The sequence below is a fragment of the Sus scrofa genome, chromosome 14 (assembly GCF_000003025.6).
Source record: "Sus scrofa isolate TJ Tabasco breed Duroc chromosome 14, Sscrofa11.1, whole genome shotgun sequence".
NCBI lineage: Eukaryota > Metazoa > Chordata > Mammalia > Artiodactyla > Suidae > Sus > Sus scrofa.
The window spans coordinates 70342123-70367676 of record NC_010456.5 but is presented as its reverse complement, the minus strand read 5'-3'; the positions used below and the strand labels follow the sequence as shown (position 1 = coordinate 70367676).

The window sequence follows — 25554 nt, the reverse complement described above, 5'->3', positions numbered from 1 at the left end:
TAAAAAATCCAAATATAATGCTTTCTATAAAGGCTATGTACTTGTCCATAACAAGTAGCATATTGCAAGAAGGTTTTTATACAGACTATGCTTGAGTATCTTTTCCCCTAGAAAAGGATGCTATATAGGGCCCTTATATGGTCTTTTAATTAACAGCCTAAAACCCACCCTCAATCCACCTGAGTCTCGCTTTTCTATGCTTTAGATAGGAAACTGTCAACAGGTTGGCTAAACCTGTCCCTCAGCCATATTTGATTTGCCCTGAACACTGTTATCTCACACAGGATATTACACAAAAAATTAGTTTATAACATTTGAAAACTGGAAAATTTCCTCCCAAATTTAGATTTTGGTTTCTCTAGAAAAACTGGAAGATGTGAACCTATATCCTTACTTGGCAAGAGTCCTCTAGAACTCAGTGGTAGTTGCCCTTTTTAGCTGAGACATGGGCTTTCTCATATACTGTAGTTCCCACTTTCGCCTGTTTTGTATACACTGAGGCTGATGATCAATTGATATTAGCACTTATCTTTTTTCTTTTTAAGCCCAGCACCTTCCTGACCCTCTGGACACTTGAGATTGTGACATCTCTCACCTTCACTGGAATCGTACTGTGGCCAGCACCACTGGCACCAACAAAGAGTTATAAACTACTTTGAAATGTGCTTTCTGTTCCAAATATGATTCTTTCAACTAAAATAATTGAATTTGCAGGCAATGTATTGGAGGATTGAATCTAATGGTTAGATTCAGGTTGTATGATCTGTGGAGGAAATACTTTGGGGCTAACAATCCCTTTGCATTCCATTGCCTCACTCATGCACTGACTAATATATTGTCACTGTTTCAGCTCCCTTGATTCCTTTTCAAGTTGTCTCGATTCATGATTCACTCTAATGTCTATCTATGAATGCATGCCCAGAGTGTCTGCCCTTTTTATATACTCCTTATAAAGTCGGTAACTACAACAGAGCCTATACTGAGCCCTGCTGACAAGACTAGCCCAAATTTCATCAGTTGGCTAAAAAAATGCAAAATAGACAATGATTTTAAATAACTTTATGGCAGAATGGGCTAACTGTGAGAGTTCCAATGTATCATTTGTTTAAGTAATTGAGAGCAGAGCAGATTTAAGGCATTCGAGGAAACACTTGTGTGAGTTTTGGAATCTTGTTCGGGGATTATAGTTGGTGTGGTAAAATTGAAAGAATTACAATGACAATGAGAGAAGTTCTTTCTGAAATATTTAAAATCCCAGTTCATGGCAACGAGTGAAATGTGGGACCTAGTGACTACTTGTAGTAAGTGTTCTTCATTTATACCCCCAGAGTACAATATTGTGACTCTCTGCCCTCAACATCAGTTCTTTCTCCATATAGTTGGATAACAACTAAAATGTAGTCTGTGCTTAGGAAAGACTTATGATATGTATTATAAAACAAGGGTAACTTTTCTCTGTACAATAAAGAAATTGCATCAGCCTGTATGTTCCTATCATATTCATCAAGAGAATGGGCGATAAACAAGATATATGCAGTAGGTGGAATCCTTTTGTTCTCTTTTCTCTTTTGTAACTCTCATTGCCATGCAGGAGGGTGCGCTCGAGTCCCCAGCCTTCTATTTTCTGGATGGTGCTCAATTTTCTTGACTGCTCCATTTGTGCGTCAGAATTTTTTTTCGCCTTCAGAGGGGTTTCAAATGTCAGATAACTTCTTGTGAAGTGCAGGGTATTTTAAGATCCGGAAATCATGATACAGAGGGAGAGCGTTAACACTCATTCAGAATATTCTTCTTTCCCTTAACTTGCTGTTTGACCTTGAAGAGTCTGTGTGTATATTAAACCGATATGTGCACCTTTCTTCACCAGGGTGATCTTGTAGAGTCTAAAACTGTGTAGTCTGGATAAGATAGGTTGTTTTCCATTGTAACATAGGATGATAAAAATGATAACCTAACTCGAGTTGTTCACTTAAATCAGGATAGAAATGTAAATTGCAATGGATTATCCAAGTAAAAAAGAGTCATTTCATGGTAATTGGCTGACATTTAAAAGCTGGGACTGAATGAAAGCCCATTAAATTTATTGAATCATCATGGACTCGATTTTGAGCAAAAAACCAGATCTGTGGATTTGCCTTCCTGGTACCTCTGTGATACAAAACTCTGTATCCCTGTCATGTGCTCTTTCATAGTTTTAGCCCTGATCCAGATTTTGTTTGTTTTGCCGTGACAAATCTGTTTACTTAGAGCAAAGATGTATTTTTAGAAACACTATATGGTTGTTTTAAAATGCCTCCATTTGTATTGGGGACATCATTACTTTCTGCCTATCTAGGAAACCTAGTGGGGGAAGTACTTTTAGTTTTTTATAATCAAGGCATATTCTAAAATGTTCTTTAAAACTACATATCACATGTCACATACCTTAAAGTATGGGTTTATTCTCCTAGAGCTGGAATTAAATTTGCTGATGCTTAAAAATACTAGTATGATTGATGGACTGTTTACACTTGACCACCTGCTAATGAATTCTCATTCACTACTTCTTTCCTTTTTCTAAAATTGTACTTAAATTATGCTATAAAATATCACACAGCTACAGAAAGATCTAGAAAGAAAAATTAATAGTCACACCTCTTATGTGAATTAATCTCCAAATTGTGACCTCTGTTTTTCAGTTATATAAAATCTCATTAATAAATATCTTTGAGGTTCTAACAAAGGTTCATAGTCAATTACCCCAAGATTATATTTTGCCATATGTCTTTTGCTTTGTTAATAATTTTTTTTTAACCTCTGGGGAGTTCTTGTTGTGGTGCAGCAGAAATGGATCCAACTAGTATCCATGAGGATGCAGGTTTGATCCTTAGCTTCACTCATTGGGTCAGGGATCCAGTATTGCTGTGAGCTTTGGTGTAAGTTACAGATGCGGCTCGGATTCTACATTGCTGTGGCTGTGGTGTAGGCTGGTAGCTGTAGCTCCGATTCAACCCCTATCCTGGAAACTTCCATATGCCATGGGTGTGGCCCTAAAGAGCAAAAAAAAAAAAAAAAAAAAAAAAAAAAGAATAAGAAAAAAATCTTTGGTGGTGATGTTTCACATGGTATAGAGAAAATTTATAGCTTGAGTGATATTTGAAGTTTAACATCTCATTTAACATTGAGATTCCCAGAGTCTACAGATTCTTTTGAGACCATGGATGGATTATTCTAGATGTTCACATCTGAAATTTTCAGGTGAGCATGGACAGAGGATAGAGACACTTGACAGAATTAAAATAAAAAAATTTTGCACTCTTAGTACTTTCAATAGTTAGAGGATTTACTGATGGGTTGTTTTGTAGAGCTGAATTGGAGACAGTTTGATGTTTGCATTAGTATTTGGCTTTATTTCAAGTTATACTGGCCTATCAGCTTGGTACCAAAGAGGCTAGAAATCTTTTCTTTTTCCCTGAAATTTGGAGGACTACCAAAGTTAACTTTTTAAATGAGAGAATTAATGCCATAGGTCCTCTTTTCCCCTGAGTAGAAAAGATAAATGGCAGCAGAAAATAATTCCTAGTTTTTAAAAATATTGCATATTCCTAGAGAAACAGTTCTGATTCTTAATAATTTTAATGTTTAAACTTTATTATAAAATTACATATTTATATGTGATCTGTATAGACTAACATTGAGAAGTGCTTAGTTCTTGAGTGTGGTGACATTTCTTTTGTGTTCTGTTAGGGCAGGCTCCATGTTTTATTAGTTCTTTTCATTCTTCTTATTACCACTCTGCCTTAAATAAAACAGGCACTCAGAAAATGTTCTTGAAAGAGTAAGTTATAACTGAAACCGTGCTGCATTTGTGATTTCCCAGTATACACAATAACTAAATAACTTTAGGGCAGTGGTGAAGGGGATATAAAATAATTCATTTTATTTTTGAATGGTTTTGGGTTTTCTTAAGAAAAGGAATTACTTTTAAGTTTTTTAAAGCTTCGAGATCATCACTGTGGGAAAGTTAATGCATAAGACTTAATGTCAGTGAAATTCTTTAGAACAGAGCAACGCAGAGAAGGGGAGGCCCTTGTAAATTTCGTTCCCACTTGCGAGACATCTGGGAACTCTAGTGAATCACTGGATGTTAGAAAGGAATGGATGATAATGGAAAACTATTCAGGACGTCAGCAGCTAAGACACCGGATAATCCTAGGGTGTGGTATAAGGAAACATACCCAGCCGCAACAGTGGAGGAAGGCTCTGGTGTGTAAAAATTTTCAGCCCTACTTACTGGTGTAAGTAATTATTCTCTTGCATTATTCTTTATTCCAGGCTTTTTTGAGTATGAAGAGCTGTTTATTGGACAGATGTCTTTTTAGATCTGCCCACTCTTGCCTAAAAGGCAATACCTATTTCAGTAGCTATTAGCATATTAAGAAAACTTGGGTAATTCCACCTATTTTACATTCATTTGCGCTTGTTGATTATTTGCTGTAATAGTTAAATAATTGCTCATGAATTGGTCAAGAAAGCAGTCATTCACCTGTTTTGATTGCTTTAAATATCTTTGAAGTCATCTACATGCGCTTCCATATTCACAACTCTTCTAAATAATTAATAAATATATTGAACACCTGTTCTAGCACTGATACCTGAGGCACCTCATTATTAACCTAATTGCACAGCTTCATGATATTTCATTTAACCTTGATTTTTACCAAATGTTCTTCAAACCAAGACATTTTCAAACTAATGATAAGACTTTACTTTTTATCCTGTGGTTGCCATGGGTACATGATTGAACTTGCACATTAAACATTTTTTGAATAAAATATCACGACATTAATTTTTCTTAAATGTTCAAATAAGAAAATAGTTAGACATGTTTTTCTCCCAGTTATTTTCATGACATTCTACTTGTCTACCTGCTCTTCTTGTTCTCTGTTTTCATCAATTATTTTCAAAATGTTAGGACATCGAAATAATAATTCTATAATTCCATAGTCACGATATCATGGTTTTGGATTCAGTTCTGTCTTTTTGTGAGTCCCCACTCCTCAATGCTATTTTGTTGCTAACTGGCGCCTCCATCAAATTGGAGTCAGGAAAGGAAAAAGGAGATGGAATTCATTTTACCTGACATTGCTATTTATCAGTGAATCCATTACAAGTGAAGAATGAGATTTGTACCTTCTGGTTTAAATCAAGCTTATGGAGTATAGTTTGATCTAATGTTGAAGCTAGAGGGTACCCTGGATCACATAGTTAAACTTTTCTCATTTTTCAGATGAAGTAATAGAAACCCAAAGGTGAATTGACCTTGACAAAGGTCACACTGATCAGAACCAGAGTTCTACTTCTTCACTCTGTTCATGCCACTGCATCTGGCTTAGGTTTTTACCATCATTGTTTCCCACTATGGGTAATTAAATTTCTCTGTCTCATTTATTCTGAATTTTGGCATAAGTTCCTTTTTAAGCCTCTTTTAGAGCATCGTCTACAACAACCTTTTAATTCCTAGCAGTGCCTTGAATATAGTAAGTTCTCAATAATTATGTATTGCATGGATGAATAAGTCTAGAGGCACACTGTATATCTAGCAGACTCACACATATATAATATCTATTATATTGTTTTATATATGTATAAATATACACATACATATATTATGGCTAATTAAAGCATTTTTAGTTTTTCTTTTATTTGTTTTATGGATCTGTATGTGGTGTGGAAACAAGATCGTAAGGGATATTGTATACGTTAATTTCCAAATCTGACTTCTAAGTGGTTAGGCTTTAGGATGTGCAGATTTATTTGAACTATTGTACTAAATAATATGGAGTTTTTCTATGATGTTGACTGTTTCCTTTATATAAACTTTAATAACACTTGCTTTAAGACTCCCAGATCCAACCAAATTTCCTCATAGGTATTTTAGCTGTTTTGGAGAGTTATAAGGAAAGGGGTTGAACAGGGCCCTTCTATAGAAACTAGGGAAGCCAAGGGTTTTATTGCTGTTGGTCCTCAGCCTTCTCCCCTCACAAAAGAAGCATTACCAGAAAAGCTTCTGTGTTTACCCACTTTATTTGTGTGTGTGTTTACCCACTTTAAATGTTTATTTTAATTTATTTTTAAGTTTTAGTAACATTTCGAAAGCCTTGAAATGCTTTTCATTGTTTTTGGAAGGTTACCACTCAAATCAGTCAGTGTTCTTTCATGTGGATAAGTCATTCCTTCAATAATTAGAAGCACCTTCAAGGTGCATTATATATTTCAGGCTCATGATTCATCTCCTTTAGGGAAAAGTATTATTTCCTGGGACATGTTCAAATGCTGTAATTTAAGTCATTTATACCACTGCAGCAAACAAAAATTAATACAACTCCAGGAGTTTTACCTAAGGAGTAGTTGACTCATCTAGTCAGATCCGGTTCATTGTTCTTTAACGAGCTGGGGGTGAGGAAAGAAATAACTTTTTAAAAATTGTCATATACTTAGGAAGCATATTAATACTGAACAGGAATGTAAGTTAAAAAATACTGTATGGAAGTAAGTAGAAGTATTAAACTGCTAAATTTTTTATAGGTTTATATTTAAATATTTTGACCTAGGGAGTGTTAGAGGGAATGTTATTATGAAAAAACTAAAGGTGCAGCTCTGTTTTAAAAGATCTCTTTCTGATTCTAGGGTCTGTAGATCCAGTTTTTCCTTTTCCATCCTCCTCCCACACCCCAACTCTGTCTCCTTTCATAGAATCTTGTAAAAGTATTGGCATAAAACTGTAGCTGAAAAAAGTTCAACCTATAGCATATTTCTTAACTCTGTCTCTCCCTTATTTCTCTCATGGTCATTTGCATGATCACCTGGGTAACCAAAGTTGTCTCCTTGGCACTCTTATCAGATTAATTGTCTCCAGGAGGCCTTTGGGTGAGGCAGAGATAGCTGGTGTTGCTATAACCTTGAAGTTAGTCAAATATCAGACCAGAGATGAAATTTATATTGTTTACAGGCCAAAGTGGCTTTCAGAAAGATGGCCTGGACTGATACATCAGGAGGCTCCGAAATAGGTTGTTATCAGCTCCTTAGATATATAATCTCATGTCTGGGATATCCACATATAAATTTTCAAAGATTCAGATTTTTTCCTGGGATCTCTTTGATTGGGATTGACCCAAAGTTGCATTACATTCCATAGAACTGAGCTTTAGACCCAAACGAAGATGTGAGATTTTTTTAAAAAGGGGGTTGTTGACATACATGCTTTAGGGCCAGTTCTTAGCAGAGAAGAGCCAAGAAAAAGCATAGAAGGTGTTATCCTCCTCCACAGCAGGACTTCCATCCACACCACACACGCACGTGTAAACACACACCACTCAGCACCATCATTATGATGAGTTACTGATAATGTGTTACCTCTTTAAGTATTTAGGATTGGAAAAAAAATTAAGAACCACTAATCCAAATTTCTTACTAACTTTATGTATATGCTGGTAGGAATGTAGTTCCAACCTCATCCATTGTTACAGTATATCAAAACTTAACACTGTGAAAAACAAGAAAAAAATTATGGAGACTCCAGAATAGATGTGTTTTGCGTAAACTAGTCTATTAATTAAGATTTTTTCTTGTGTTTTTATACTGCATGGGTTTATAAATTCACTTTATTGATGAGGACGACATCTCCATTTTTTACAAAGGTTAAAGTGTATAAGGTGAAATGCCTTATATTCCAAAATTTTAATCTATTAAATATATATTGGTTTTAGATATAGTTAGTACATTGATACCCATTTATTCTTTCTTTAACTTCAAAAATAGTTCAGGAAATAGGAATTATGCAATTATTGAGAACAGAATGTAATAGTTGATACACATTTTCTTGATTTTCCTTTTCTTGCTTTTGATCTATTTTATCTGATTTTAGGGAGTAATGGGGCACTAGGATATTCAACTAAAGATGGAATTTTCATGCTAAGTGAGAATTATTGTATTTTAAGTTTGTCTTTATTGCATGCTTCATAAATCTGTTACCTGGACTGAAGTTTAACCATAGAAATACACATGAAATGCTACATGTGAATGAATTAATATATTTTTGTGGATGAAATATTATTTTACCTTTCCTTTATATGCATTTTTATGATCTATTACTGGAGTTAATCATGGTTAAATTTTGAATGACATGAAAATTATATTCATTTTAAATTTCCGTTTTGGGGATTTTGTTCATATTTATTTCACAGTTTATTAATATGGTACCTAAAACGTAGGTTTTAAGTTTCAGAAATTTACTCACACATTAATCCCAATTCTCTGAATGTACGTGAAAGGAGAAACCTAAATAGGACCAAGAAATCATGTTGAAGATATTTTCATATGGATTAACTTGGGATATATTTAAAAAAATCATCTGTTTTTAATTTGTGGCTGGGTTTAGAGGAGTAGATGGGCAACTCAGAAGGAGGAATTTAGGCTATAAAGGAAGTGAAAGAATGAATGTTGGGAATATAGTTCCATGGTTTATGATCTACAAACACACAGGTTAACTTTAAAGTAAAATTTAATATTAGAAAAAAGTAAGAGCCACTTAATATCAACCTATAGACTTTTGGTTTACTCTAGAAAAATACTTAAAAAATGATTGAGAACTTCATTTTTTACCTTTGTTACCTCTTTTGAAACTATACTTTATTAGCATCTTTTATACAGCACCTGAATATATGTTTTACTGGTGGAAAGTATTTTGAAATGTATGTCCTGCTTTGCTTAGTGATCTTTATATCTGAAGAGCAGTATATGAGAGGAGCGTGCTGTGTTTGTATATATGTGTGTGTCTATCACATTGTTTTTATAGCTCATAAGGAAGATGAAAATTAAGGAATTGAAAATCTAAAGATGGTGAGATAGTGAAAGTGGACATGATGCTACAAAGAAATAAATTACTATTACAAAATTCAGATTGTACCACTGTTGCAATAATGGTCAGAATACTTTTAGGGAGTTCCCTAAAAGTAGCCTAGCTGTTAAGGATTTTGCGTTGTCATTGCTGGGCTTGGATTTTATCCCTGGCCCAGTAATTTTGCATGCTGCATTTGCAGCCAAAAAGAAAAAAAAATTAGAATAGTAATTCTATTTTATTTCCTTATTTATACTTTTCATTTCCCCCCAAATAATTTGAGATTGCTTATAACAAAAAAAATATGAAATAAAGTGAACAAGATAGCATTATAAAGAGGAAATAATTAAAAAAAAAAAAGCTGGGATGCTCAATTGGGAAGTTAACCTGGTTACCATGTTATCAGGTGTAACCTAGCTCTGGGTTCCTGAGCTGAGGTATAAAGATTGGGTAAGTTACAGCACTCTAGCATTCATTGAAAACAAAATACACTAGTAACTCAGGGGGAATTTTTTCTAGACCTAGCTCTGAAATAAATCTCTCACATGATCTTTTTGAAGTTATGTTTCATAATGTGATGGATATTTTCCTCAGCAATAGTTCCAATTAAATGTAGAAGCATATTCCCAAAGGCTTTTCTTATATGGACCTGTAGTACATGTTGAGTGTAGAGTCCAATGCATAAGTAGCACGTTATGCTGCAAAATAGAAAAATTGTTGAATGTCTAGAAAAGATATAATTGATTTCAAAGTCAGATGTGAAAATTTCAAGGGAAATGTTTCTCTCCACTCTGAAAGTTGAAAAATGGGATGGAGTAAGTCTTCTTGCCTTAATTCTTAAGACCAAGAATTCCTTCTTTTTGTAGCACAAATCTGTCTCTATTATCTTTGTTTACCTCCTCTGTTTTCCTCTCAGAAAGAAAATGAAGTAAACTTGACTAAGTAAGTGCTAACAATATTCACCCTATAGTAATTATATAAATGTATTCTGCATCTACTTAAAATTCAGATTTCAGCCTCCAGTTGCATAAATTTAGGCTATGGATCAATTCAACCAAGAGAAAAGGCAGAAAATGAAAAGAGAAAACAAGACAAGTGATCAAGTCAGCTTAAATATTTTAATCATACCCTAAGCCAAAGAAAGTTATGGAAAATCCTGGGAAAGAAGATGTTTTTATGGAAGCTTATGATTTTAGATCAGGTATGAAATAAGAAAATTATAAAATATCTATAATATACTGAAAAGGGTGGAAAGTGAAGGTGTATTATCATAATTACCAGTAATAAATAAATCAGTTGTTCATTATTTCCACTGAAAGAACAAACTGACAACAACATCTATTCAACATGTGAATGATTCAGTTAATAGCTTTTCATGCCTCATTTCTGACACTTTTTTGGGGGGGGAGATAAAAATACTGAAGTGATTGAAACACATTGTGCTGGAGTAACTTGCAGATAATTCATTACTAACTGGTACTCTTATTTCCAAAAAAAAAATAATAATAATAATAAATTCTTCTTCCAGAATGAAAGAGCTTAACTGCTAGATGTTTCAGGGTTTGCTTTGGTAAGAACCTTACCATTTGAGAATTTCATAACCAGTAATAGGTGAGTAGTGTGGACACTTTTCTCATACTAAAAAATTATATTGGTATTCCTGAGGAGATGGGTGTTTTCTCTGGGATACCGTGACTCTAGGGAGAAATGGGAATATCCTGTAGTGGATTTCATTTTATCTTGCTATCCATTGTAGTGCCACATGTAAATATACTCCAATGGATAACTTTCCATCACATGGTGCTTGATAGAAATAATTTCAAGATATATTTTAACATATGTATATTTAGCGATTCCCATTCATAAACTTCTGGGTCTTTCATGGAGTACACATGTACAGTTACATAAAGCCAAGTTGTTGATTATTCAAGGGAATTTGTGGAAGTCCTAAGGTACAGCCACAAGCAAAGGGATGCCTTTATGAAAAATGTCAAAGGATCTTTTTAAAAGGGAAGTGTTGAGCCTTATCAGAACATTTTGAAGCTCTGGGATTTTCAATTAAGTGAAAAAAGACTTACTCTAAAAACTGGGTTTGGCTGTCAGATCTGGAATTAATCATAAATATAACCTTATTTATCCCTTTTGGTGAGCTCATAGAACTACATAATGTTGTATAATTGGACATTTATGTTGCAAGATAAATATAAACTTTTCCTTTTCAAGTCTCGTTGCTCTTGCCCACTAGGTAAGCACACGTGTATATTGTATATCACAGAATAAGAGGTGGAGAAAAGGAAAGAAGGAAGAAAACATAGACATGAAAAAGATTTAAAAATTTCAATCATCCTGTTTTTTTTTTTTTTTTTCAATCATGAAATGAATTGTTCCTTGCTTAGTTTTCTACCACAGTTACTTATGGTAGGTCCTAAAAAATGGAGAAATTTAATATACTTTAATTTCACATAAGTCAAAGGAAGAATAAAGTATCTAGGTCAAGCCTTAGAATTACCTCATTATAAGTTGCTGTTTAACCCTCTAATTTTTAGCCTATTTCTATTCTTTTTCTTATTTTCTTGTTGTTCCTGCTTTAATAAATGTTTTCAAGCTAGGAGTTTTTGGGGGAATGTATTTCTAGCAAATTTAATATGCAATGGGAAATTCAAAAGTAATAATAAAATATAGCCTGTTTTCTAGTAATCTCTAGCTTAAAATGTTTAATTATGCAGATGTTTTAGTTCAGAAATTGTCACAAGTGCTTTTGGAAGTAGATGGGGTTCAAGCCTGAAAAGGAGTGGTAGAGATCATCAGTGCTTGTATTTTAGCTAGCATTATACCCTGTGAGCCTGGAATTTCCAGCCAGCAGATGGAGATCTAAATAATATTTCTCAAAGTGTTTCTGGAGACTGTCCAATTATTTGCCATCATCATTCCATCCTCCTCTTACTGCGCTCAGGAATGTAAATGTCAGTATTTCACACTAATGGTAACAGGGCTCCATGAGATGAAAAGCACGTTAATTTTCTTTGTAAACCAACTGACGTTTCTCAGATTAGACTTTGCTTCTTCTTAATAGGAATTAGAGACTGACATGAAACTTCAGAAACCTAAAGGCTGTTATAATGTTATAGTCATTAAAAATTACAGACCCTTCACATGTAATACTTCAAAGATAATATTCAAAGCACTCAAAAAAGAGTGTTTTAGGTATTTAATATAACAGAAATAGTTGCAGTCTAATGAACTTCATTTTACAGGCTTATTTACTACAATACTGCATGGACCATACTATAGATAACTAGAGGAATAAAGCATGTGTAATTTGTTTCTGAAAAGTAATTGTTTGACTATAATATACCTTCTGTATCCATATATTGGATTGTCTTGGCTGCCCGTGCCATAGTGTACACTCTTCATAATCTGTAAGAATATTTTAACGTTAAGACACAAGTTCTTTAGCATTCATTAAAATGGCATTATTCATGATGAACTCTCTTCATGTTAATATCAATATATTCTGAAATTCTATTTTAAAAATTTATTCATTTTTATAAGTGTGAAGATCAGAAAACTATGCCCTGAACTAGATGCTGAGTTTGCTTTAGCTGTTTTGGCTCAGCTTAATGCAAGGTGCGTTCTTGAGGATTTAATAAGAAATTGCCTTAAGCACCAAACAATGAAATCCTTTGGAAATAATGGTAATCTAATAAAAGGGAGGAATTTGTTAAGGGGGAAAACCATTTAAAGAAGTGAAAATTTAATGGTACTGAGCAGCTATGCGAGCTACTGTGCTTACTGCTGGATCAGATATACTGAACACTTTACTAATATATTTCACTTTCTTAAAGAATTGTTTGATAAACAAAAATACAAAAGACCTTGTATAACCTAATTCTAATTCACTTTAATATCAGTCATCTTCTAACCAGTGAATGGTGAAAGTTTACATTGTACAGGAGTATTCACCTCTTCTATGCTTTCCCACATACTCCTGAGATCAGAACTGCATTGGATTTGCATGGGAAGTGTTAAAACCAAAGCAAGACCAAAACAAAACAAAACAAAACAAAACAAAACAAAAAAAACAACCTTCTTATAGTTCATTAAATGTATTTATTACTTATTACTTATTTAATAAATTTGCATATGTCCTGAATTTGTCACGGGATGGCTAAATTGGATACTTTTGATTCGAGGGTTAAATTTAGAATATTGTAGGAGGGGAAATTAAAAAAAAATCTTTAATATTTACACAGAAAGAAACTGAGTAGCTAAAACTATCTGAGGAAAATACCAGACTCCAAAACTATCAGTTGTAGACTTCTAGAAGCTAATGCTCCCAGACATCGAAAACTTATAAACTATAATTAGGAGTGAGTAGGGGAGCCTGTAGGACAGGTGTGAGTTGTATGACCGGCAAACAAATCCAGAGTCCCAAATAGTATTGACTCGGATGTTTGAGAACTTTTCTGATTTTCTTCCAGCAAAATTATTTCTCCTTCAGTCATATAGCATCATGCATACACTTCATTTTTAGAAATATCACATCAAATTACTTGAAATATCAAGTGAATTGAATCCACTTTCAAGGATTTGATCACTTTATCGCCTATCTTAGTCCTTGGCTTATTATAGTAAAAGCTGAATAAATAAATAGTTATTTGATTGAGTTGAATTAAAAGCACTGAAGTGTTGTGGATATAACATAAAATATAATCTCCGCAAAAGAAAAGACATACAGAATAAATACCTGTGAATGAAAATTTATAACCATCAAGTGAACACAGAGATAGCTGCAAGTTAATGGTCCGAATGCCAAGCGAGATTTGAAGCAAAGAGAACAGTTCTCAACTTCATTTGTACTTTTGAAAAATAACTAGTTTATTGATAATTGTACTTTTTTTTTTTTTTGGTCTTTTTAGGGCCACACCCACATCATATGGAGGTTCCCAGGCCAGGGGTCCAATCAGAACTGCAGCTGCAGCCTACACCACAGCCACACCAACACCATGTCTGAGGTGCATCTGCGACCTACACCACAACTCACGGCAATGCCAGATCCTTAACCCACTGAGCAAGGTCAAGGATCAAACCTGCAAACTGCTGAGCCACAACGGAACTCCCTACTTATCTTCTTAAAAGGATAACAATATTACCTACTTCAGAGGGTTATTATTAATTCTATTAAACATATTAATGAGGATTAATTGAATTAATACAAGTCAAATATTTTAAAAATAAACATTCATTAAATATTAGTTTTTATCATTTTGTCTGAAAGTGCTTAGTATTAAGTCATTATTTCTGGAAATAATTAAATAGACCTTTCCATTGAAAATTATAGAGCACAATCATCTGAGGTCTGTCTTCAGAAAGTAAAAATATATGACAATAAAACCACATCATTATTGTAGAGAATAACATTTATATTCTCAGTAGCTTGAAGGCATACACTTATCTGAAATCTATTTCTGGTTATTAAGTTAAAAAGAAGTGACCCCATATTACATTTCTGTTTTATATTACTTAAAGTGTTTATCTGTTAGAAGAGTCTTTTTCCAATCCCTTTATGGTAGTTCCAAGGTGTCATAATGAGTTCATACATTTTTGTCCCATAGCTGAGATCAAAGACAAGAAAAGCATCAGCCAGGGCTACTACCCCAGACTTATGTTATTCTTCCACAAAATAATGAACTATGACAAGGGTCACTATGAAATAGCCATGTCTAAAATCCAATACTGGTTCAGGAAACTTAAGTTTAAAGTTAATTAAAGAGTAAACTGGTTGAGAGTTTCAAAAGGTGTCCAGTATACTGAACTTAAGATTTCATCAAACCCAAAGGGGAAAAATTACTGACCTCACAAAGATCTCAAGATTTTCTCTGGATAGCTAAAGTTCAGAGATATTCAGTGTCTTTCCCTGGACCTCTCTGTTTTATGTACAGTCAGACTAGAGCTGGGGTGAGTCTCTAGACTCTTGTCTCAAGGCAATAATTTCCTTATTTTATCAATTAATCTAAAATAAGACCCATATATAATGAATATTACAAGTGTCTTGATCAAGAACTTCTATAGAGGACCTTTGAAACCATATTTCCAGCTCCCCACTTTGGTCAATATATTAGTCTAGTAACTGCCTCATAGAAGATCAGAATAATAGAGTTAAAACAGTCTTTCACCACATTTTCATCAGACTGTTTAGGGCATTGTATTTATGGATCTGTAATTGAAAACATATCATTGATTTTTCAGTGAGAACAGATGGAGTATATTTAAAACACAATTAATTTTTCAGCATCAGAATTTGACTAGGTATATATGAATTAATGTAATTACTCACATGGTTGAGGCAGCAATTGGGGGCTTATATTTGGGCAATTTCAATATTGATCTTGAAAAGAGCATTGATATGTAGTTTTAATCTTTTATTCTGATAAAAGAATAAAATTCTCTCTGGAGAAATAATAGTGATAGTTCTTGAAATGTTTTTTATCCTTAATATTGTCTTTTTTTGATGGATTAATTCTATGTAATATGTATTTCCATCACAAATACCGTGTGCTTATATGTCCCTAATGTCCATTTTGATTTTTACTGATGAAATTTGATGATGTAAATGTTATTGTAAACTTTAATTATTTTTCTTAGATTTTAAAATTAGTTGCAGATTATATAATAAGAATAAATCACTTCTTTTTTTACTTACCTCTTGGTATGTATAATTTTTCATTCTCTTCATTTTCCTTTACCACTTCTTCATCCCAGATACAAGGAGCATCTTTGTTGTCCCAAATCAGAATTAGACTGTAGATATTTCAGATGTAATTTCTGTATTGTCATGGTGCCAAGACAAACAGATGTAATGATATTAGATTCAGGATGCTAGGGCTTCTTTCTTTGCTGGATTTATTAATTGTTTTAAATTTATAGCAAAGTTTATCACAGTTGTAGTAGTGCAAATTTTTAGTAAAATTGTGAATTGCAGAGTATTTTAGGGGTTCTTGAATCCCACGTGGATTATAAAAGAAATGTTTTTTACATGTATGCTACATGTTCAGATAGTGTGATTGAGTAAAATGCTAATATAACTTCCCAAATTTATTACCCTGGGATTGTGAAAGTTTAGAGAGAAAGAGCAGAGACTCATTTCAATGGTTCAATTAAAAGCTCCTAGAGACATTAATGGAATCAAGACATTACTTAATGATCATTTGTTAATAGCTGAGGCTGAGGAAGATTTAATTGAAGATGTAAATTTAAAAATAAACTTAAATTTTTTTTTATTTGGCCACCTACACATAATGATGAAAACATTTGCATTGTTTGTGAACAAGGAAAATTTTATTTATTTTTAATTTAAACTATGTATTCTTAGAAACAGAACAAACAGAATTTATATATAACTTTGTTATAAAGGTTATATTCCTGCCTTTTTAATGTGATGTGTTCTCAGATCCCCTATCATTTGTGTAAGTAATATCACTTCTACAAAAATATCCCTACATAAAATCATTCTGTACACCAGGAATTATTCTGCAACCCAAGCCATATCATTGCAGTTATAATTTTTTACCTGTAGATGATTAGTCTTTTTTTTTTTTTCATGTTGTCATTTGCACTGATTACTTTATTGACTGCTCAGCTACGTAGTTTTTGCTTCAGTTGACAACCTTCCCTCCTTCTTTGGCCATTTGAAGCCATATTGTGGATATCTACTCATATTTCTTTTATTAATTTATAGGATAGTTTGGAAAATTAGTAGTGAAAATACAACATGAATATTTGGGAGTTTATTATTTTAAAAAATCCTTATTTTTGAGGGGTTTTTCTTTTAAATGTTCATGCTTTTTAGAAAACAATGTATAAAATTCAAGCAAAAAAGTAGATATTTCTTTCCATTAAGTTGCAGACTTGGGATATTGAAGGAAATCTCTACACAATTTGAAATAGCTTATGCAATTTTTCTCTTTAGGAACAGTAAAGTGTATTCTTTTTCTCCTGTCTCCACACCCTTATTAAAATATATTATCCTAATTATATTGTCTATGGTCTTTTATAAAATTTGAAAATGTGCTCTTGGGTGGTAAGAACAAATCCTTTGAGTCAGATGATTGGATTTGAATCCCAACTCTACTGTATAAGCCTTGGCAAAATATTCAGCTACCATGATCCTTATTTTTCCTTCTTTTTAAAAAAAGTGGTGGCTTTATTTCCTAAGATGGTTTGAGAATGTAATGAGGATAGCCTATTACATCATGCATTAATTCTTTCCCTTCTCCCCAATTTCAACTTTCTAACTGTTGTATTATTAATCATGAAAACAAATAGTAAGTTAGTTTTGTGAATAACCCCTAATTTAAGGTAGTTTTCAGATATTCCCATTGAAAGAGCTAGTGGGGAGCAAAATCTATAAATGACAAAGTTTTTCAGTAAACAACCTATTTTATGTATAGCTGTTCTTTGTTGTGCATTCATCTAATCAAGAAAAATGTTCAGCCAGGCTTAGCAAACTAGATCCACATTGGCATAGGAAAGCACGAGAGTAATTTTAGACTAGAATCAAAAGCAGTCGAATGGCTCAGTAAAAGAAAATTCATCTAAATAATATTTTGCAAAACAGCATGCATCAGAGATGAGCTCCAGGGATTCTGATTTAGTAAATGTAGTATGGACCCAAGGAATTTGAGCTTATTTTGAACTCTTAAAAAACATTTAAGCTTCGATAGGTAGCAAAAGTTTAAACCAATATATTGAAAGAAGTAACTGTGAATTTTATCCATCCATATTATTTTAATGCTATTTTTCATATTAGTCCAGATAAATAAATTCAATAAATGAAACCAACTGAAAATGATCACTCTTTTGTGTCTATAGACCTGCTCAAAATCTAGAGTCAGTCCTTTATTTTATATAGTCTGAGGCAAAGACTGCATCATAGAACCTTCAAGGCCATGCAGTACAAGTGTGCTGCATTATACAACATAAGATATATGGAAATCAATTTACAAAAGATAAATTAGTTGGGCGATATTGCAGATTAGAAAACAAAATTTACTTCAAGAATCCTTTATCACACAGTTCCTTGATGTGTTTGAAATGTTATTTGATTTATACAAAATAAAATTCCACTTTGTTTTTTGGGAAGACCCATATCATATAAAATAAAATCTACAAATGTTGGGATAGAGGAGGAAGAAACCCAAGAATTCTCTAGGTGCTAGATGGCTAAGGTGCTCACTCTGTTGCTTTACGGTCACTGTCCTTAATAGAAAGGTAAATAATCAACTATGGGCTTTTTTCAACATGAATTTTGCCCTAACTTAAAAATGTTAAGTGTAAGCCACCTCCTATCTCATAATGAAGTCATAATGCAAGCCATGAGAGACGTTTACAATTAACCCATTACTGCTTTGTTGTTATTGTTTTTTAATTTCAAACGTTTCTTCCTCATAATAGTTGGTAGTAAAATGAAGCACAATTGCTGGTTGTTAATCCACTCTACGCTTGTGGGTATGTCAGAATTTTGGAAGCCTTGACCCTGCACCCCTTGCCTTTGCTACGCCTCTAGTCAGGGACAGCTGTTGTGAATTGTGAAGGTAATAGAAGTAGTTGAAGGCTATTATTCAATGCAAGGCCCACTCATCTGGATTTCTTACTCTATAACCAACCTATCTGGACCTTGGGACTTTTTATGTGTTACCAGGTTGTTACATTATTATCTAAGAGATAAACTGTTAAGAGCTCTGCCAAAGTAAGATGTTATTGTATCCACATTAGAGATTTCTCACTTCTTTCCTGAGGCCAATATCTGCTGGTTCTGTTACTTTTCTCTTCATGTGCAGCCATATCCCAGCAGAAAATTTACATCTGATTTTCTTTCTTCTATCTTACAAATCATTCACATCAGGTGCCTACTTTCATGCTTTCAGTTTCCTTATTATTTTTAATGTTTAGTTTGAGAGAAGATTTATGTCTTCCAGTCAGGAGCAGACAAAAACTATACATATATGTCACATACAGTGGTTTTATTTTAGAAAATATTTTTGTAAAAAAGATTTTGCTACTTCTAAATGGTTCCTGGAGACATCCTGATCTGATTTCAAGTCAGGATTATGCTTTTTGTCTCAAATGTTAAATATGGGCAAATTTTCTTTCCTTCTAAAAATATAATTTATATTAAAATCTGTATGATTTTATAGTTTTGGCAGTAGGGATAGAGACTTGATAAAAATGAGCTGATCATTTAAATATTATTTGTTTATTAGTGTAAATTTTAGCATCTATGGGATGAATTCCATTTCATTTGAAAGAGAATAGAGGAAATGATTGTCTATTAAGATAGGTATAAGAATTCACGGTTCAATTGCTGAAACAAAGGAAGAAAAGAAAATTATAAAGGTTTTCCCAATTAGCTCTGAATTGAACACATGTTCAGTTGAACATGTGTTGAACATGTGTTAAACATATGTTCTAGCTTGTACTATGGGTCTGTTTTATACCTATATACACAATCTCAAATTTGATGGTCTTTTTTTTTCTTGTGCTTTTCAATTTTATGTCTGTACCCTGGGACCTATATACATTCACTTCTTAGGAGCAACCATTCTACACATCTACAAATGATATATGTTAAGAAATTTATGACTTGCTATACTTTTTGAATAAACAGTTTTAATGTGAGAGCCCAGAGTAGCACACAGAAAAAGTCCGCTTGGCCCATATATTATACAGGAACTGAGTTAAATTAGGGATTAATAAACAGCATATCAAACATTGTTTTATTCTGTTTACTATCTGGAAATTCTCTGGCCATGATCAGAAAGAGAAGGCTTTTAGTATAGTAAAACGACTAATATGGTCTGAATTTTGACAGCAGTTCAACTCCACCAGTTATTAGCCCCATATTCTTGGGTGAGTCTCAACTACTTTGAGATTAATGTGTCTTCATAGATGGGTTCTGAAGACAAAATGGAATAATTTATGTGGAATGTGGTTCATAAATCTCAAAATACTTCATAAATTTAGTGTTTGCTACAGCTACTGCTGTTATTGTAACAATGTTGGGCTAAATTCTGCATTTTTCCAACTCCAAACACATAAAACTTTCAGTTGTTTAAATAGGCAAGTAATAGGAAGGGAGACATGGGGTGGTGAGAACGAGAAAATGGGAGATTACTGAATGCTGAAAAAGATAGGTTAGAAATAAGGATTTTAGACAGAAATATATAAATTGCAGAAGTATGGTAAAGATTTCAGACACAATCTCCTCTACTAGGTTTTTACCACTACCCCCAACCTCCCACACCCCTGGACATGGCAGAATGAAAAATAAGCAAACGAGTAACCCATCATCTTTTTTTTCCCCTTGTTAAAGATTCTTTGGGTTTAATTTCAAATATGAGAAGTATCAAAATTCTTAGTTTATTTGGTTCTTACTGTAGTAAGTCCTTTGATACCCAGAGCTGTGGTTCCAAGGTGACTGCTTCTATTTCTAGTTGGTCACTTCAGATGAACTTAAAATATTTAAGAAAGAAAGTGGCTTGCTTCAGGAAATCAGGGGCATACCTTTGTGAGGATCCTTGGAAACTTAAAAATTTCTTAGTCATTTGTCAACTTGAAAGTGTCTGGAAAGAGGTATAAAGTGATTATTTACACAAATTAAAAGATGTTTGAATTTTTGCAAGGACAACTAATGAGAAAAAATTGCAAATCACATTTTGGTGTACATAATAAATTTTGCATCCGATTTCAGATCCACACATAATAGATTTATAATTAACCCTTTATGTATTTGCTAGCTGCAAAGCAAGAGGATTAAGAATATTCTGACATTAATACATTTCAAGGAAATTAGAAAATTGAAGAGATTAAAATTAACCTTAAAGTGACAAAATTTTTTGAATAGCAAATAATTTATGCAAAATATGTTACAAAATCTGGGATGCTAAATAGTTGATGCATGTACTGTGACATTTAGTTTCATTTAAATTAGTCAGAGGGTTTGCTCTTCCAACATTTCGGGTTCTTTTTTCCTTCTGACTGTATATGTCCAACAAAAATGTGCTCTAAACTTTTAAGTTCATTCTTCTTGAAGCTGCTCTTAAATTTGCCATGATAAATCTGCATAAAACTACACTTTTGAATTTCTTTGGAAGAAATAAAAAATTAAAAGTTTGATATTGGTTTTCACAAATTCTTTTCTTAATTGTTTTTAACTGTGTTTGACCCCTGTTAGACTGACATACTCTCAACCTATTTTCGATGTCATGAATTTTAAATACAACATTAAAAGCGCTTCTCCTAGTAAAATAGCAATTGAAACTTGTAGTTTCATATTAAAAAAAAAACGAAAAAAATGTGTAAATACCATAGATAAAATAACAGTATTTTCAAACAATCACTTGTGTCAAGCAAACAACAGAAACAAGTTGATTATTTCAGCTTATGAAAAGTCAGGTTTTCAAAATGTGATGGAATTAACTTCATAATACGATTGGATAATCAATGTATGATCCGGAGTGGGTTTCAAATTACTCTGGGTTATTTTTCAGATAATTTGGAGGTGAATCTCATTATGAATAGCAATATAAACAATCCAGAACATATTAGGGATGTTTACAGTTTAGTCGAGTGATGAATTTCTCCATATGGCTCCTATCTATTTTGAATGAGCTATAGATGTTTAGAGTTCTCTCCCAGGAGAAAACTGACATAGCACACAAAGTGACAATTTTATATTCCCTCTGAGATGGTCCTAAAATATAGCCTCACTCTTCTATATGAGAAATCGTCTTAAAAACCAGGCGCATTTTGCACTGACTGATGGTTATTCTCAGGTAAACCACTTTGAGTTAATTAAGAGAAAAATTGCTGCTGTACAATTATTATGCTTTATCCTCCCACCTTGGCCCGAAATAATGTAACAAGTTTTTCTTTGTCACTGGCAGCTGCACCTTTTAAGTGTATCAAAGTCTGTTGCTGTGGTTACGGCCTTTGTTTCCAGTGATGTTTTGTCCATGCTTCCCCCCACCCTTAACAATGGGTTACTCAAAAGAATGAAATAATGAGTCATTCATTCGAAAATATGTTGTTAAAATATCCCTCTTTATCATTACATTTCACTGCTTAGAAACTAGGCTGTAATTCAAGGCAACAGTTAAGTCTGAGAAGTGTTAAAAAAAAAACTTTGATTTTTTTTCATTTATAAGAAAAACCTGTCTATGTAATTGAAGAACTTCTTATAAGTCTCAACAATTAAACCCTTTTTGGTTAATGTATTATTTCTGGAACAAGTAGATAAAATTCTACGCAGTAAGCATGATAAAAATCGTGCATGTTTCTCACAGCACAGAATTTTAGAATCAAGGTTTCTGGGCACAAAAGCAGTAACAAAACAGTCCCTACAAAACTGAGTAACTCTGAATAACACAAGAAATAATTATTGTTAATTTAAAATTTTAGAAACTGAAATGTGTAAAGTTTGTAAAGTAAAATGTAATTAAATTATGGTACTGTACATACCAGTTGTTTCTATAATTGAAACTTTACAATATGAAAAATACATTAGCTCTGTACAGTTTTTACAGGTAGGTAGGATGAGTTTTGAGAAAAAAAAGATTTTTTTTCAGTGTCATTCTCTGTTTAGGTCAAAAAAATACTGCACAACTTAGCTAATTACAAAGTGTAGACTTGAAACAATTCATGTCTTCTTTATTTCATGAATCAATCTTGGATTTTTGTTTATTTTAACAGGGGATTTGTTTTGTTTTTAGAGTCCACAATGAACAAATCTTCCTCATTTTGTCCTTGAGGTTACAAAGTTTGGTGGCAACCCTTGGTTACCAATTAGCTCAATTAAGCCAGCTGCTGTTTATGGTCACTGATTCGGCCAGCTGTTGTGATTGTGCTCAGGTCCAGCTCAGTCTCTAGGTGTGTTTCCATCGTATCTTCCTGTGCATTCGTTTCAAAGGACTTATGAGAGAGAAGTTCATGATGCACCCCACAGTAACTTATTGTGGGCTGGTCGTATGCCAGAAAAGTTGACACATTCATTGATAAAGGTATCTGGGGAAAAATGACATGAGAAAAGTCAGTTATAAAAAGACAGACAACTTTGGGGGCAAGATTTGGAGACTGTGAAGTGCTGACCTGACTGATTGCTATCGGTACATCCATGACTCAAAGAGTCCCCATGTTCTATCCCACGCATGTCCGTCATTCTCTTACCAGCAAGCACAGTGCCAATGTTTTAAAGCCTTGGATGGAGCTGCTCAATTTTTTACTAGAATCTTCAGATAAATAGGAGCCTAAGTGATTCTGAAAATGCTAAAATCTTTATTGGAGAAATCAGAAAAATGCTTTTCCTTAGTGGGATAAAATTGTGGTTTTAGAACTAAGAAAAGTATTATTTGATTATTTATGATATTGGAATATAATTGAACAGTGGTTCTCAAATCTTATGTATAAAAATCACCTCCCTCTTCTTCAACTGCACCCTCCACTTCCCTGATTTTTCAATTCAGTAGGTCTGGAGTGGGACCTAGAATTTGCATTTCTTACAAGTTCTCTTATGGTACTGGTGTTAATATACATACCACACTTTGAGAACCACTGAAGAGAATCGTGAAGGCAAATCATTCCGGCTCTTCTTACCAATATCTTCTGAATATTTAGTTCACCATGAGGATTTTTTGAAAAATAGTATTTGTGGCTCGATCCACATATCTAAAATCTCAGGTTTAGAGAACTCTCAGGAAGAATCTATGGCCTCTATGGAGGTCTGAAAAGCAACAAAGGGTGATTCTAGTATAGGAATCAGTGATATATATGTGGAAGGGACTCTTGCTAATTGCAACTTGATGAAAGGAAGTGAGTTCTAAAAATAGGAGGAAAAAGCAAGAGTGACCCCTTGTGAGCCCAAGGGAAACATATCTGGTACAGACCAAAGGTACTTTAAAATGTAATCAGATGTCGAAGTCTAGAGATTATTCCCATTTTTTATTTTAATTTTTTAAAATTTTTTTACATTTTAAAAAGATTTTTATTTTTTTCCATTATAGCTGGTTTATAGTATTCTGTAAATTTTGTACAGTATTGCAAAGTGACCTAGTATACATACATATGTTATTTTTCTCACATTATCCTTCATCATGCCAGAATTACATTTTAAGGTGATTGGCAAAGATGAACTATAATGAAATTAATTATAGCGGTGCTTCAGGAGCAAGTAATTGGAAAATAGTCAATTGTTCAATAATGGAAAATAATTATGTCGTGACAGAGATATACTAAATATAATGCTCTCTTATATGCTGAAATAATGATATGGAATATTTAATAAACTGACAAAACATTAACAATATAAACAGCTAAAAATTAGGTTCCAAAGCTGTATCTTTGGTGGAATCCTGTTATGACACTGTCATTTTATCCACAGTCAATTCCAGCCCATCCCCACTGAGTTATAGTCATGTCACTTGGGTAGCATTTATTCCACTCTCAGCTCCAGGAGTCACCATCATTTGGTTTAGCCAGTCTTCTGGCTGTAACAAGGTCTAAGCCAATTAGCCCATCCATGTTCCACTGGCTCTAGAGGATGGCCAAATCAGCCTGCAACTCAGGCTATTTTTTTTTAAATAAGATAAAAAAATTGTTCTAAAAAGTAGGCAGAATTGAAGAATCTTCAGCCTTGATCTCTGTTTAATATCCTATTTACTAATTCATGTTGTTGAATTACCTTGGATAAAACTTCTGCCATTCTTGTTTGGTGAGTGGATAAAATATATTTCTGTCTGAGCACATCAGACTCAATTCCTTTTTGATCTCAGCTAAAATTAGACCCCAAAGCTAAGAAAAATAGAATGCCCATGATTTATTCTTTTATTAACTCCTTCTTTACTTAGTCCTTTTATCCATGCATAAGAACCTTCTTTGTCACTTCTCTTTCCATTCCTATCCCTCTACACATATTTCTCTTTTAATAAAAATTAATTGAGCTATTATTTCTTTGTTTTCTCTTAAATAAAAATATTCACTTCTTTTAAGATTATTATTTCTTTTTAATGTGAACATTTCAATGTGTAGGGCTTAGTCCTTGGAGACAGAAAAATAATTCCATTCATCAAATTATATTCCTGAGAACTTTTCCTATTTATGTGGATTTTTAAAAATTTAAAGCATGTTATCTGATGTGTGAATAAAAGACACCTTTAAAAAACAATCAAGGTGATTTAAATATCATAAAGAAGATAATAGAATGCTTCCAAAGATGCTCATTTAAATAAGAACTCCTGTTGTTATAAATGAAATAGCTCAGATAACTAAAACATATTAATATGCAAAAGTAAGTGTGCAGCACGAATAGATTCGAGTTGCAGGAAAGAATGAAAATAGACCTGTTATTGGGTACATGAGTTTAACATTAGCCTCTGGGAAATCATTGCTCTGTAAATGTGTTATGGGTCATATATCTGTAAGATTTTATATACTTGTTCTTATTTGTCATGGGAAGTTATGCTTCATATATGCTATATCATTTCTGGCTTACTTGGAATTAATTCTACTGTGAAAAATTTGTAATTTCTGTGGTGACAATTTATGAAAAATAATAAACCATGATATATTTATTCTAAGCATGTGTGTGTGTGTGTGTACACACAATTTCCTGCTTGATTTAGTAT

The 25554-nt window shown here is 33.1% G+C and overlaps 2 protein-coding genes across 11 annotated transcripts in view; one reads left to right on the top strand and one right to left on the bottom strand.

The window, feature by feature from the left end:
- Positions 1-25554, top strand: part of CTNNA3 (catenin alpha 3) — a 1779313-nt gene that overhangs the window by 606867 nt on the left and 1146892 nt on the right. The window lies entirely within an intron of this gene.
- LRRTM3 (leucine rich repeat transmembrane neuronal 3) overlaps positions 15604-25554 on the bottom strand; it is a 179614-nt gene continuing 169663 nt past the window's right edge. The window contains exons 3-5 of one of the 3 annotated variants that reach the window (XR_002338960.1): positions 22397-22939; positions 20441-20499; positions 15604-15703 (exon numbers count right to left, since the gene is read on the bottom strand). Coding sequence is in view for 1 of the 3 variants with exons in the window: in XM_001924458.6 (XP_001924493.1) it covers positions 22730-22939 (210 nt within the window). In the remaining 2 variants the exon portion in view is untranslated. Of the gene's footprint in view, positions 15704-16197; positions 22940-25554 lie in introns of those variants that run through there. The other 2 variants (XR_002338959.1, XM_001924458.6) reach the window with 2 other exon arrangements.